Raw genomic sequence first — 16,196 nt, 5'->3', positions numbered from 1 at the left:
AGAGGATAACAACAGGGCAGCACGGTGGCACGGTGGTTAGCACTGTTGCCGCACAGCAAGAAGGTCCTGAGTTCAATTCCACCATCAGGCCGGGGTCTTTCTGTGTGGAGTTTGCATGTTCTCCCCGTGTTTGCGTGGGTTCCCTCCGGGTACTCCGGCTTCCTCCCACCGTCCAAAGACATGCAGCTTGTGGGGATAGGTTAATTGGATAATCCAAATTGCCACTAGGTGTGAATGTGCGAGTGAGTGTGAATGGTTGTCTGTCCCTGTGTGTTGGCCCTGCGACAGACTGGCGACCTGTCCAGGGTATACCCCGCCTTTCGCCCTATGACAGCTGGGATAGGCTCCAACGCCCCCCGCGACCCTGAAAAGGATAAGCGGAAGCGAATGGATGGATGGATGGGATGAACAACAGGTCATTAAAAAAAGGTGGGGCTTTAGTAGCCATGTTGGCTGTTTGCTACTGAAAAGTTGCTATCGTATAAACTTTACAAACCAACAGCTGCTGTCGTGGAGTGCTGCTGCCATTTTTCATATACAGTCTATGGTTTTGTCGTAGAATTGAAAGGCCCGAGTCTTGTTAGGCAAACACGATTTAAAGGTCAGTTTTTAATTCTGTGCTTTTTATTTGTTTCAAAAATTGATTCATTTTCTAATAACTTTTAGCTCTAGTCCTAGCTTCAAAAACACCCAATACAATCTGAAGAAAGACAATTACATGTCATATAATGTGTTATGATCAGAAACAAAGGTTTTGATGCTTCTTTACTGATATGATCATCTCTGTGAGGTTTTCTCTTGTGCTTTGTGTTTTTGAGCAGTATTTTACATATTTGACTTCTGATACAGTAGGTGTTTCTTGTTCTTTGTGGTAGGGTAGATTAATGTACGTATTAGTGTATTAAGCGCCAACAGTTCCTCATTATTTCTCTAAATGGTATAGTAATGCAGGGAATGAGGTGCTCCTTGAGACATTAGTGTTGATTAACAGTAACAAACACTCCCGATCAAGCTTGGCTTATATTCAGCGGCAAGCACAGCAAAATGTGTGATTACTCAGAGGTCTGAGACTCAGCTTCACTGTGTGTTTATTCAAAGGGACGCTGCAAAGAGGAGTGACCCGGGCGTCAATCTCTGGCAGAGAATATGAATTAGTGCACAAAGCGTCCTGATTAAGTTTCGATCCACTGGCAGACTGAGATGGAACTACCGCCACCTGCATGAGCTCTGAGCCGCTGTTCTAAAAGAGCATGCCTAATACGCCATGTAATGAAATACTGAATAAGGCTCCCAGATGGCCAGTTGGGGTTAGTGGGTTTTTAAAGGGACACTTCAGCTTTAAATTGGTCATTCAAACACAGCTTTCTTCAAAGGAAAATTAGCAGAGCTTCGTGTTATTCATCACTGACCAGCAAGTACTGTTTTTTCTTGCTGTGACTGATTTGCCAATAATAATCATATTAGTGACACCATTTAAACAACAGCTCAGCAGTTTTCGAAACAAGCTTAATAGCTTTCATGGAATGAAATATGAAGATTGAATACAAGAAAAAAAATAATGTCATGAACATTTCTAACATTTATTTGTCTTTTAATTCACTTTACCATCTCCAGCTGTTCAGAGGCCAGAATTTGAAATATATTTTTATACGTTTTTTTTTTTCAGTTGAACACAAGCACATAAGTGACTGTTTTTTCTCCTATTTGTGCAGTTCTATGCTCAAGTCAAATATAGAAAGGTTAAAAAAACTGCACTTAATTTGCAAACAAGCTAGAGTTTGATGTCAAATGGGCTCACTGACTATAAGGAGAGCATGTGTACATCTCAAATGGTGTCTGCACAGCTAATTGCGTGTGGGCTAAGGACGCTGCGAAATAACACGAGTAAATAACTAACCTTCTGTTTTTGTTACAAGATAGTCCAATTAAAGCACTGCTTGTAATTCCCACGCAATCGCTGAGACAATTAAAATCTTTCGATTATTTACTTAGAAAGTCCCTGGGTCAGGTTGGCGTCAAAGCCAACGCTTTGCCTCCGCAGACTTCTATATGTCTGTGTAATTTAAGAATTGTGCTTGAGAACTTGATTAGCAAATTAAACTGTACTGGTGGAAACAGAACGTGTCTAATTAAGAGTCTTCCCAGTTCTGAGTGTCTTCATTTCAAATCAGATGCAATACAGCCGGAGGCCTAAAGAGCTGTCAGTGATGACAGGCTTCTTTAAACAGATCATTAGTTTAGCATTTAGCTCTTAGGTAGCTGGACTTTAACTGTTTTTCTACGATCAAATTAAGTCTTTTAAGTGTGTTTAATTCTCTTGTTGCTTTTACTGCTCAATAAATCTAATCAATGACAATGTTTGCATTTGACCAATTATTTAATAATCAACCTGGTTCTTGTTGATGAGATGAGAAATGTAAATTTAGCCAACATACTGGCATCAGCAGCACTAAATAAGGCCATGTTTGGATGAGGTTGATTGGGATCAGCGGTGTTTAAATTAAACCTGAGGCACGCTGTACCAAACCTGTGATTTTTGAAATGTGGCAGCCTTAATCAATTTGACTTAATTACTGTATTGCCTGAAGAGATAATCTTGTTTGTTGCTATCCCTTTCTGGCACAGGTTATGTATCCTTTTTCCTTTTTTTCCCCATAATGTCCTGGAAAAGCATCTGTGCTTCCTTTTCTTCTCGAATCACAGCTACAGCATCTATTTTTCTATTGCTCTAATTATTGCAGCATACTTGGTTAAATGTAAATAATGATGCTGATGAATGCTAATCATTGTGATATATGCTACAAACAGCACCAAGATCCATGCTACGGGCAAGAACAAAGTGCAGACAATCACATCCGTAGAGCAATTGGCTTGTCAAATTGCAAAACCCAGCTGATTTTAAGTGAAGCGCCTCTCATTATTCTGTTATGATGAAAAGCCTCTAAACTGATCATTTGGTAAATGAGCTCCCACTTAACAATGGCTTATATGCAACCAAATGTTTGCTGCTGGTTTTTATAGTTCAGTTTTACCCAATGATATAGCACTCTGCCCCGTAGAAAACATGATTTCAGAGTTTTACGAATGTTTTGCAAACAGATGAAAAATGTACCTGAATTTGTTCAAATGGGACTTCAAAGCTAAAGGACTCGTTATAGTAAGGGTTGAGGGTGTTCTTCTTGATTGTCGTCTTCTTCTTCTTCAGCCTCTTACCATTTTGCATCAGGTGGATTTTCACATATGGATCTAAAAAAAAAAAGAAAAAGTTATGTTACAAATTGTTCTCAAGATTAGAATCCAGTCATGATCGCTTCAGTCAAACAACATTGTTATTTCTTCTGCAGCAATTTATATTTGGCAATGCGACTCAGTTCTGGGACTTCCCCATCCTTCCATGTGCACAAAAAGTCTAAGTTTTAGAGAACAATATAGAAGGGAGAAGACAACGATGCCAACAGACTTGACATTGATTAAATCTGAAACAGAAGTGGGTTGCAAAGCAGCTTGCAGTGGCTACATGGATTCTTGCTTTATAGCCACCTGTTGACTCCATGGGCCAGATTCACAAATGCATTGTACCAGCAGAAACTGGGTTTTAGCGTAAGGAAAAAAAAGTGCTCTCAGTGACAAGACTACACGTGAGAGATGGGAACTAAATCACGTGCACAAACTGATTTACTGATGTTCGAAATGCACATTTTAAAGCCAATTTAATCAATATTTAACACTGAATGTCCTATTTTTTTGTGCTTAAATTGTGAAATAAACTAATTGCTTCGGTCTTTATAAAGCAGCACAGCTTTTGAGTTTGGGTCCAGTGAGCTGGACTGGATATCGCAAACTTAGACAACTCTTACATAACGTTTAGCCCATTCTATCTTCTTGTTACATCTGATTTTATTCATGATTTTCAGGTCCAAATGCTCCTTCGGTTCACAAGAATGAACATATGCTGAGGCACCACTGACAGTGAAAAGGAATCCAATTTATCTCAGCTTCAATAAAACAATCAGTGTAGCTATTCTCCCAGCTGTTAACAACCTCAGCAAACTTTAGCAAAGTTGGAGATCATCAAAGGTTTGATTGTTTATATCTAACTATGCATGCTGTTCTGACTTATTTATAGAAAAAACACACACACAGCATTGTATAACTTTGGAATCATAAACAGGAAACTAAAAAATAAACAATGACATTTGGAGCACTGATAAAGTTGAGCTAGTTGGCCCATAATGATCTGCTATCTTGTAGCTAGCTAATGAGCTATGGTAAGGCTAATGTAGACATGTTAGCATAGGGAAAATTCTTAATAAATGGTCTTATTGGCAGCTATGAAACATTTTTTTATTGTAGACTTAATGTCCACACTGAATCTTCGTCAGACCAAGAGTGATTCTTTTGTAAAGGATTCGGGAGACAGACACTATCTCTACTTTCAAGATTAGGCTTAAAACTTTCCTTTTTGCTAAAGCATATAATTAGGGCTGGACCAGGTGACCTTGAATCCTCCCTTAGTTATGCTGCAATAGACGTAGGCGGCTGGGGATTCCCATGATGCATTGAGTTTTTCCTTTCCAGTCACCTTTCTCACTCACTATATGAGTGATCATAATATACATAATATACCTATATAATCATATCTGTTATTAACCTCTGTCTCTCTTCCACAGCATGTCTTTATCCTGTTTTCCTTCTCCCACCCCAACCGGTCACAGCAGATGGCCCCGCCCCTCCCTGAGCCTGGTTCTGCCGGAGGTTTCTTCCTGTTAAAAGGGAGTTTTTCCTTCCCACTGTCGCCAAAGTGCTTGCTCATAGGGGGTCATATGATTGTTGGGCTTTTCTCTGTATCTACTGTACAATATAAAGCGCCTTAAGGTGACTTTTGTTGTGATTTGGCGCTATATAAATAAAACTGAATTGAATTCAATTGAATTAAAGCTTTAATCTTTGTGACATCCAGGACACCATGAGCCCATAGGCTGTTCGTGTACACTACAGCCGGAAGCCTTAAAAACAACAAAAAAGTTAAGACAGCAAAATGCCCTGCAGAGCTCAGGGTGATCATTGTTTGTGTGCTTGTTATTATGAGACATCCCTTTAAAATAAATCTAGTCATTTGATCCATTCAGAATACAAAAATACTGATATAGTTCACCATCAGAGTCCAGTGTGTTTATATCACTCAGTTAACCTTCCCCTTTCAAGAGCCTCAATTGTCATCTGTCCAAATGCCACCTCAAGTGGCACCCATATGGTCTGCTTTGCCCGTCCTCATCTGGCAATCAGGCGAGTGTGTGTCTGAAAATATCAAACCACCCACCGCTTTCATTTATGATGTGATGCCACTCGTCCTAATTTGTTTATGTTCTCCACATAGCTATTAAGACCAAACTGGAAAAGAGGAGAGTTTGTATCTTTCTTTGGGCATGTGCTGCAACTGACACGATGGCAGGAAGCCTTTTGAATTGTCAGATAAGTATCAGGGTTTTTTGGTTTAACTGACTGTTTAAAAGGACAGAATGAGGCTCCTGAATTCAACATTTAAGACCTTCATGAGCCCAAACTACGAGCAGCCAAAGACAGCAATCACTTCCATTGTAATTTTTAGCAAGACACAAAGGATCAAAAATTCAAATATGGTTAGTATTTAACCTTTCTGTACAGGTTAGCCTTTGTAAGTTCAGAAAAAAATAGAAACATAGAGAAATACAGTCATTTACACCTCTTAGGGCAACAAACTGTTCAGTAATACTCTGATAGCAGCAAGTCAGCAAGACAGTAAGTCAGCTGTTGAAAGTACCCAAAAACATTCTGCACTTACTGTTAGAAATAATGCTATATTACATCACGCTGTATGCAGTGACCAGCCAGATTTTTGTAATTACGGCATTTACCAACAAAGCCATTTAAATATATAATTGGGGCTCTATGGGTATACTTAAATCTCCATCCATCCATTTTCTTCCGCTTATCCGGGGCCGGGTCGCGGGGCAGCAGTCCAAGCAGAGAAGCCCAGACCTCCCTCTCCCCAGCCACCTCCTCCAGATTGTCCGGGGGAACGCCCAGGCATTCCCAGGCCAGCCGAGAGATATAATCTCTCCAGCGTGTCCTGGTTCTGCCCCGGGGCCTCCTCCCGGTGGGACATGCCCAGAACACCTCACCCAGGAGGCGCCCAGGAGGCATCCTTGTCAGATGCCCGAACCACCCCAACTGGCTCCTTTCGATGTGGAGGAGCAGCGGCTCTACTCTGAGCCCCTCTCGAATGGCATTTCCGCCGCTTGTATCCGCGATCTCGTTCTTTCGGTCACTACCCACAGCTCGTGACCATAGGTTAGGGTAGGGATGTAGATCGACTGGTAAATTGAGAGCTTCGCTTTTACACGCAGCTCTCTCTTCACCACGACAGAGCGGTACAGCGTCCGCATCGCTGTGGCCGCTGCACCAATCCGTCTGGCGATCTCCCGCTCCCTTCTCCCGTCACTCGCGAACAAAACCCCGAGATACTTAAACTCCTCCACTTGGGGCAGGAACTCGTCCCTGACCCGGAGTGGGCACTCCACCCTTTTCCGGCTGAGGACCATGGCCTCAGATTTGGAGGTGCTGATCCTCATTCCCACCGCTCCACGAATAGGTTTTAAGAAAGCCTTAAAACAAGCTCATGACACCAATAAAACGTGGCTGGCATCTTCTGTAATGGAAACTTTGGGAAATTTGACACCCAGTTGTTTCCAAGGAACCCGTGAGGTGATTTTTTGTTGTTCTTATTAAGAAGGCAGACTTAGTGCTACGGGAATTTAAAAAAAAGCTGGTATAAACTTTTTCAAAAGCAGTCGCTGCAAGCAAACATTTGGGTTTATTCTTTTTTGAAGGAATAAACTCTGAAAGTACTCCGACTTTCATCTCCAAAGCCTCTTTTTTTTTTTTTTTTACAGCCTTTTGAAACTGATAAGTGTTGCTGAGGGGTGTCTACTAAACGCTGGTGAAGAAACTCACTGAAATCTTCTGCTTTTCTCCCTGACCTTTGTAAATGCTCTCAGTCTCATGTTTCAAATCTTATTGAATACAACTTGAAGTTAAATGTACATTTTATTGTTCTTCAGACTGGGTCTATTTTGTAAACTGACCAGTTGCTATCCTCTAAGAGCGCTGTGTCAATCAGTTGCTCATTGGAGGCTGTACAACACCAACATCAATGAGTAGTGGGTGATGTCCAGAAAAGCAAACGACACTCCTAGTCAAAACTGGTAAAACAATCCAGAATGTATAAGTTCATAGGCTGCATCTAATTACATCTGTAGTTCTTATCATTAAATTGATGTGTTGCTTACACACACTGTGAGACAATTTTTCTGTTGGGTATCCTGAAAACAACCTGCTGGGGGCACTTTGGCAATGCAGCATTAATTAACATGGAAATGTCAGGTAAACCTTTCACAGTTTGTGTTAATCACAAATTCACTCCTGAAGTTACATGATTATGCCACTAAACTCACCTAAATTAATATCTTGAGCTGTATCGCCTAGAATGCCAAGTTGCTGTTAGTGCAGCAGATGGGGGAGGGGTCACATGAGATACTGAAATCAAAGATTTTTATATTTTTTCCTTTACAGAGATAGTTTTTATCATTTTCCTTAAGAAATCAATAACTATTCCTTTATTTTCATTTGTTTTTTAACTGAATGGACTTCATGCTTTAGGATTTTAGTGAAATTCTCATGATGTTTTAAACATTTATGCAAAACGTCAACAAATCTCAAACTTTTTCTTGCAGCTACAGATGAATTAAAGTGAAAAGGTTCGATTTGTGTGTTAATAAACTTACTGCTACTGTTCGCGGCGTGAAAAATGTAGAGCAGATTGTTGAAAATTGTGGTTACACATGGGAAGGCGGCTTAATGACGTTAAATGTTCTCCGATCTCGGCGCACGAGGAGGGGAAAAAAAAGACCACTTAGAGTCATTTATCACTTAAGACAACAGGCTCCTTGAAAAACACATGAAAAACAAATAAGCACGATAATCTCTGAGATGCAAATGAGGCAGGCTTTTGCCTGAGGATAACAACATCATCCTCCAGCTACTGAACCCTAGAGCTGTGCATTGGCATGAATAAGTAGTAAGAGCCTGAACTGGAGCCTATAATTAGTTGTTGAAACACCACTTGATCTGATAATCTGGATTCATCTCTGGGTCTCATATGCACAAAGTCTTTATAATGCTTTAGGATTTGTCATGAGAGAGCAGCTCTGAAAAAAGCAAAATTAAAAGAAAAAAAAAAGTTCAAACTTTATGATTTTTCACAGTAGCACAAACTGAACAAGCTTAGCTCTCTTAATCTTTTATCCAATTTAGGGGAATGAGGATCTGACTGTCCATGGCAGCTGACATGAATATAGAGAGAAAACAGCGCAAACAGAGTGAGAGGGAGAAAAGCAGCAGAATAAATAGATGGCAGAGACATGAGTGAAATGGTAACAGGCTTCTAATGGAGTGGGTGTCCATTATTACTCCCCTGCTGAGAAGAGCTGGAGTGCCGGGATGAGAAAAACAGCGAGAGAGGGCTGTGCACAGGAAATAAATACTGCTTCCAACGTATCTCATAAAGAGGATACACAGCCTCCGTATATCTCAAACAGCAGTATATGTCCCTTTGAATATTCTTATGAATGAAATCAGAGCTTCACTAACAGAACTAACACAACAAAGCTTCAAGTTGCTACAAGTAACTTGGCAGAACTGCCATTTTGATCCCTTTAGATTTTCTGTGGAAGTTCCTTTTTCTCCCTTTTCTTCCCCCAACTCAGCTTCAGTACACAGACTCCTGTGTTATTAAGTTCACAGGTCCAAAGAAGGTCAAAGATAAAAGCTTAGTAATGGCATAGACAGTGTAGAATGAATATAAGTGAGATGTCAGATTCCAGAGTTCAAAATCCATCTCTAGTTGACTTTTTGATCTTTACAGCTCACTCATAATAACCTTCTAAAATGGGTCTTATATATATGGACTCGATTGCTATATACTAGGGCTGCCACAAACGATTATTTTGATAGTCGACTAGTCACCGATTAATTTTGCGATTAGTCGACTAATCAGATCATCATCCATTGGACGTAAAACTACAGCTTATTGCACCAGCAGCATCTGCTCTTATATAACTATCATTAACTTACAGCTTTAAGTGTTTAAGGTGCTAACTAAAAATAAAGACAAGATAATAGTTTATTAAATTTTAATGAAATTTGCAGATTGTTTAGGTGAAGTTTAATAAACTCAGCCGTCTGCTCCTTGATATCTAACATATAACGGGACACCGGAGTAAATTCTGGAGCATCTCACACTTCTGATAATCAGCTGTCTGCCTGACGTTTATTCAGCTGTGTAAAAACTATAACTTTGATCTCAGCCAAACCGATTTACTCAGGAACAAATAAAATACTAAAAAAGCCAAACAATAAAATATTTAAGTTATCTAAGTGACTTATATATGTTTAACCTGAGTAGCGAAAGACGGAGGTGGGTTTGAAGCCGGGAGTCCGGTGTTCTCACGGCTCTAGTGAGCCTTGCCCCCGGCTAGCTATCGAGCTAGTGGGTAACAGACGTCTCTGAAAACGTCGGAGCGCTTTTGAAAATATGTGGTGTCTTGATAAACTGAGCAGATATTTGAGGTTTACACAGCTACATTCTCGCCTGAAAATATGTTAAACGTTTATTCAGAAAGAATAATAAGAGTAACATTAAAACTAACTAGCTGCCGCCATTGTTGGAAACTGAGCAGGGCTGCGCTATGAATTCTGGGACAGAGCTACTTCTTCTTCGGGGTTTAACGGCAGCTGGCATCCTTGTACATGCAGTGCTGCCATCTTCTGTTTCAGTCCGTTATTACACTCTTAAATCCTACTACTTATTCCTGCGTCTTTTGTGATCTTACAAAGCTTCAAACGATGCGTCGACTATTAAATTAGTCGTCGACGATTTTGATAGTTGACGTAATCGTGACTAGTCGACTAATCGTGGCAGCCCTACTATATACACTGTGCTTAGCTACCCGAGCCAAAAGCCACTTTCTTCCAAAGCTGATCATCGTTCTTATATTGCAGGAAACAGAAAGTCTTGGTAGAATAAGCGTTATAAGAAAAAACAAAAACCTATTGTTTTTGTCAGAGAAAGATTGACGATGCTATTTCATATAATGACGGCTCCATTTGATCACTGTGACATTAACTACTGTTTTATGCCTAGAGTTCTTCTTATGTAGCACAACCTGCTTTATGGCTCATACTATTCTAATTACATCCATAATTTACAACGTGAACACCATGTTGCATTTACTAAGACCTGAAACTGACAACTCAGATGACATATTCATTGAGAAAGAGTTCACTAAAGTCATAAACCAAGTGAGAAGTAGAGTCATTTTAAGATAGACTTCTGTATAACTGGACATCCTTTTGCAACCAGGGGAGTTGCCCCCTGCTGGCCATGAAAAAAAAGCACTGTGCAGTGCAAATGTCTTGAGCCACCCCTAATTTTTTCATGAATAAAATGGAAAGTATGTGCAGCATCTGCAAACATGCATGGAAGCACAGAATGTAAGACAAAAACAGAGCTTAGTTTTCATCGCCTAAAAGTCCGTTTTTAGTATGACCACCCTGTAATGTCTGTAAGCACTCTTCAGGCTATAGTTCTCTCGGCTTCTTGAAGGACATTTCAAAGCTATTTTTTGCTGTGTTTTGTCCCAGAGCTTCCACCATGAATTACAGAGACTCACTCCACAAGACCTGCTGCCACTGATTTTCAATCCACTATTTGTGTAACTTGGCATACCTCTAATGTTCCTTCCTATTTTCTTTTCTCAGATCCTGTGTTAGATGTTTTCTGGATTTCTTAAGAATATGACTTTCAGATACTGGTCATCTGCTGTATGGAGCTTTTGAACATGTCACTTCTTCTTTTATCCTCCACTTGTCCAGTTTTCTCAAATATTTTTAAGGACACTTGGCACATTAGTGCAGAGATATGCCAAGTTCAAAGCTAATGCCTCTAAAGTCATTCCACACAGCAGGGATGAGGTAATCTTAAATAAGACATTTATATCCTGTAGCAATGTAATGTAATACTGGTACCAACTGCGGGTTGTAAGCAGTTAAACATGCTAATGCTTGCAACTTATGATAAAACAGACCAAAACACTCCATGATCCATTTCTCACACTTCAAGTGAAGACAATGGTTTTTAATAAAGGTCAGTGTGCACCGGTTAAATATACAAAGAATATATCCCTAGACTTTCACTATATACGGGAGGGGATTAGCGAACAGTCAATAATACTATCTAATATTGCATACAGCTGTGTATATTAAAATAATGGTACTACAGTGGCTGCGTGTAACTCTTATATTGGTAACTGTGGCTGAAAAGACACCACACAACAGCTGAATGGGATTATGCAAGATAACCCTTTCTCAAAAAAGAAAACACCTGTGGTGCCTCTGCAATCTAGGTGCACTTATCTCTCCAGCCAGCAGATGAGAGTTTGGCATTATTGAGTTTTGGGAGGCTCGCCGTACCTCCTATCAAGCCCATTTTACCACCTCCTCCCGGACGGATGTAATCTCTCCCATTTTATGGATGAATGACAGTGCTTGTGATGCAAGAGCGGTTACTCACATTTGTGTACAGCACAGTGGCTCGTCTTTGCTACCCTTAGGGGTTACTCATCGGAGTCCTGGATCTTGGCCACAGTTTTATGAGGCGATGCGCTATCAGCCGTCCGTACATTTCCCACAGGAGGCGAGATGCAGGTTTATGGATAGGCAGGGAGCTCTGAGTCACATCAGCTTTAGAGTTAAGTAGAGCTACTAAAGAGGTCTTATTTTAAAAGTGGTTACTTACACATAGGATTTCAAGCTGTGAATAATTACCATCTGTGACTCATTTTGAATATTCTAGTCATCAAACCTGCAGAGATATAAAACGCACAATTCGCTCGGATGTTTCCTTTATCTTTGGGTTTGGCTGCTAAGGGTTCTGGCAGAGTTGTGCCAAATGAACACCAATACAAGCAGGGTTAAATATAGCCTGGCTGTCATCTTAGCTTTCCTCCCATCATTTTGGATTTTCCATGGTGGGTGCACCCAGGGGTGACTGTCGGTTTAGTTTTACACACTCAGCTCAGCGGTGAATCACACACGTTTCACGCATACACAAGTGTTTACAGTGAAACTGCTCTCTGTGGCGCAGGCCCACGTAAAACCACCTCCATGAAATCTGATGGAAGTCTTTTTACGATGTTATTTTGTATTCTACTCTCTACGGAGGCTCAAAAGTGCCAAAAAAATCTAATAACTGCAATTGAATGCATTAGAATTACAATAAAAAGGTAGGCTTTAATTATAGCATAAAATGTAACAAATGATTATTTACCTGCTGTTTCATTTGTTGACCTTTGGATTTATTATTTGTATTTATTTACTTCACATTTCATTTTCTATTTAATTCTGTTTATTAATTTACTTATTTTTAGTTTTAGATTTACGGTGCTGTGGAAAAACTGCAGTAGACATTTATTGTGTAGGACCAGTCTCCATCAAAGACCCACGCTGCTTCTATAATGTTAAAGTGTAAGCTTTGGTGAAGCCAATCCATAACTGTTCTAGTTCTTGTATAATTTGGCATGCCTTGGCCTTTTCTCCCTGCTTCCCTTCCTTAAGAATGGCTTCTTGACAGCCACCCTTCCACTGAGACCATTTCTGATGAGGCTTCAGTGAACAGTAGATGGATCAACTGAAGGGATCCTGTGTCAGGTCTTTGCTGGATTTTTTTCTGTTTCTTAAGGAGATGATTTTCAGGTACTGCTCCTCTGGTGTAGATAGTTATTTTGGATTGCCATTTCTTCTGTTGTCCTCTACTTTCCCATTTTCTTTAAGGACAAACTGCAGATATGGCAAGTTTTCATCTTTTTATGGTTGAATGATTCATAGGTCAATTTTAAGTGACTGAAAATGGTCAGGTACAAACACTGGACTGACAATGAGCAAAAAAGCAGCCAGCGCCCAAAAATAAAACTTCAGAAAGCCTGCAGATCTGTTGCTTAAGACTACTTTGAAAATTTACACGAAACTCTGACTTACTGGATAAAAAATATAAAGAAATGAGGGGGAAGTTCAAGACTTTTTTCCTTTTCATTATCCCAATCTTTACTTTTCCGCACAACTTTTTTTTGTATTTTTAAATATTATTTATCCGCTTAATGCAAATGAGGGGGTCGTCATTCAAAGTGTACAACTGGTCTACTTTGGGGCTGTTGTAAGACTGAAGCCGCTCAGCAGTCAGGAAATGGTTCTTTAAGTAACAAAATACAGATAAAAGTGAATTAGATATTAGACCTGCATTTATATTAAGCCTTTTTAATGCCCTTAATGCCATATCACTGTCCCATTTACTTCTTACTTTTCCTTTTTTTATTTTGGAAATGGCAAAATTCATAATGTAAAAGCTTGGAAATACACTGTAACTTTTCTAGTTATTATTTCTTACATCTATTGACGCAAAACATAATAAATTCTGCCTTCTCTAATCCCTTTCAAATTGCCTTCTTCTCTCAGGCCTCGTACATCATCCTAATGATCCCTCATGCCCACTACCTTACTGAGATGACGGGAACCTTAGTCTGACCAGCCAGAGGAGCAAAACAAATAAACCTCTCCAACCCGAGAGGCTTGATAGTGCGCTGGAGCACCAGGTTGGGGCAGTGCGGCTTCATTACTGCTGATATGGTGCCTGTGTGCTTTGATAACCTCCCCCACTGCTGGCCATTACCTGGTTATATGCCACCTCACAGCCGCCTGGGATGTCTTTGAAGATACAAAGAGAGAGAACGAAACATTTTAACTGCCACTACTTCTATAAGCCTGCCGGTCCTTATATTGAGTTGCTTCCAAACACTTAGCCTTTGTGTTCCCCACCTCCGAGTCTGACTCACCTTTCATTTCCCTTGGAGACACTACAGTAACGTGAAAAGCTGTATTTTAAGATTTAAACAGAGTAATTTTCACAAAATAAAATGATATGTGCAGGAGGTCAAAAGAGATGTTGGTGATTCAGTTAGAAGCTTTTAAAACTTTAAAATGCATCACAAGTTTCAGAGTTTTTTAAATCCTGACTGCCTGCAAGTAAACGTAACGGATCTATTGTAACTATACATTGTGGGGTCGGCTAAAGTGGAAAGAGGAGTAACCTGTCTGTGACGAGGATTATTTTGAGACGACAGCTAAAGAACATGGTGCCTCGCTGCATGTTAAGCAGGAGCAGTTCTGAGAGGCGCCAGAAGTCGAGCGTACTTTTAAAACTATTACTTCAAAAGTTTGTTTTTCTAAGAAACGCAGCACGGCGATAGATTTGGGGCATGCTTCATGAGGAGCAAATCAAAAGAATTATTTCTGATTATACATTGGTTAATGATAATTCCCACATCTTCCTCTGTGAGCCATAATTAGGCATGGTAAACAGGATGACAATAGAAAAGAAGGCTGATCCCAGGCCATCAATTACTTGTCCTCCTCCTTAAGTTCTGGCTGAGCCACTCTGTGGATGGAGGCTAATTATTGTTATTAGAGACCTGCCTATTATTTCATCCATCTGCTGCACATTTAAGTCCATTCTGGGAGCAGAAAAGCAGACACTACTAACAAAAAACAAAGCCCAAACTGCAATTTAGGGTATATTCTGGTTGTATGTAATTACAAACATGCACTGTGCCATTACAGTATGCTAATAATTCACCCTGAAACCCACAGATGAGTGCACACAGATGAAACATGCTCCAATTAAACATGACATATGGTATATGGTGTCAAACTGTCTGGCTTTCCTGGCATTTCCCTTCACTGTAAGAGGAAACCTGGCCTTCAAATTGGAAAGATTTCACACCATTCTAATACTGGCTGGTCCGTGTGGCTGATGGCTCAAAATGCTGACAATCCCACGATGCAAATGGGCACAGGTGAGTGCTAATGCCAATATCAGAAAATTGCAGCGGGGGTGTTTTGTTTTTTGTTTTTTACCAGCCAAATGGCTGCTCGCACTGGTCTGACAGATGAAAGGGAGCTCGGAACCATTAATGTGCACACTCTTACTGTACCGCAGGTTGTTTAGGGTTATATGGATAGACTGGATAGACAAACAGAAAGCAAGTGGACCCGGGTGTTGGTGATGGCAGCTGAAAGAGTCGGAGCAGCTATTTAAAAATGTAAAAATAAGCCACTGAAGAAAGTCAGAGGAAAAGCAGGAGGGAAAGATTCAGCTTATTGTGTGATTTCTTATTTTATGGTGTCTGTATGAGGACTGATATGATCAAAAAAATAGATAGCACCAGGTCCAGAATAATGAAACTGTGTTTGTTTACTGCATCGGGGGAATGGATCCATGAAAACCTTCCGTCATTATTAAAATGCTCCTTATATTGGTGGATATTAGTTAAGTTGTCATGTATGTCATAAAAACACTAGGTTGCATAACACAAATGGGTCTGATAATGTCAGACTGCACTATATCAGTTATAAATAGCTTAAATTATAGTCTGATGACTGTAGATGGTGAAGCTGGTGATGCTGTGGGAATGTGCTGAATTCTGATGAAGCCTGTCTTTGCTCAACAAAGCTCTAAATGGGACTTTGATATTGTTCTATCTACATCAACCATCAATCTTTTTAAATTATTCATGCTTTTACTGAGCTTTGATCATATTACAGAAGAGTACAGAACACACTGCATTTCATAGTTTCTCTGTTTCGAGCATGTTTTCCTCACAAATGTCAACTTTTATCTGTAACTGATCGCACAGTGAAAAAAGCCATCTCAGGTTGGAAGTACAGTCAGGTACACAAGTATTTGGACACCATATTGATATTAAATCAAACAATTGTGATGCGATTGTGGTGCAAACTTTAGGCTTTAATTCAAGGGGGTCAATAGAACTATAGCACTTAAACCAAATAAAACCATGTTTATGTAGAGTCCCCTATTTCATTCAAACTTGTAGTTCATAGAAAAAAGACCAGTAATACCAGTGAGTGTGTGTTGAATCCCAGTTACTGTAATAATAATTAACTAACAGTAGTTTCAGATTTACGTTTAATTGAGAAGTGTACCCTGATCATAAAATGTTACAAATAATACTTAACTGCACCCCGAAAAA

The 16,196-nt window shown here is 39.9% G+C and overlaps 1 protein-coding gene across 3 annotated transcripts in view; it reads right to left on the bottom strand.

The window, feature by feature from the left end:
• The window catches only part of syt1a (synaptotagmin Ia), a 205,529-nt gene that overhangs the window by 5,496 nt on the left and 183,837 nt on the right, over positions 1-16,196 (bottom strand). For all 3 annotated transcript variants that reach the window (XM_084909776.1, XM_084909774.1, XM_084909775.1), the window contains one exon: positions 3,113-3,246. In XM_084909776.1, the coding sequence (XP_084765902.1) occupies positions 3,113-3,246 (134 nt within the window). The remainder of the gene's footprint in view (positions 1-3,112; positions 3,247-16,196) is intronic.

The sequence above is a fragment of the Perissodus microlepis genome, chromosome 17 (genome assembly GCF_051167445.1).
Source record: "Perissodus microlepis isolate ML-2025 ecotype Zambia chromosome 17, ASM5116744v1, whole genome shotgun sequence".
NCBI classification, from domain to species: domain Eukaryota; kingdom Metazoa; phylum Chordata; class Actinopteri; order Cichliformes; family Cichlidae; genus Perissodus; species Perissodus microlepis.
This window is presented reverse-complemented; position numbering and strand designations above follow the sequence as displayed.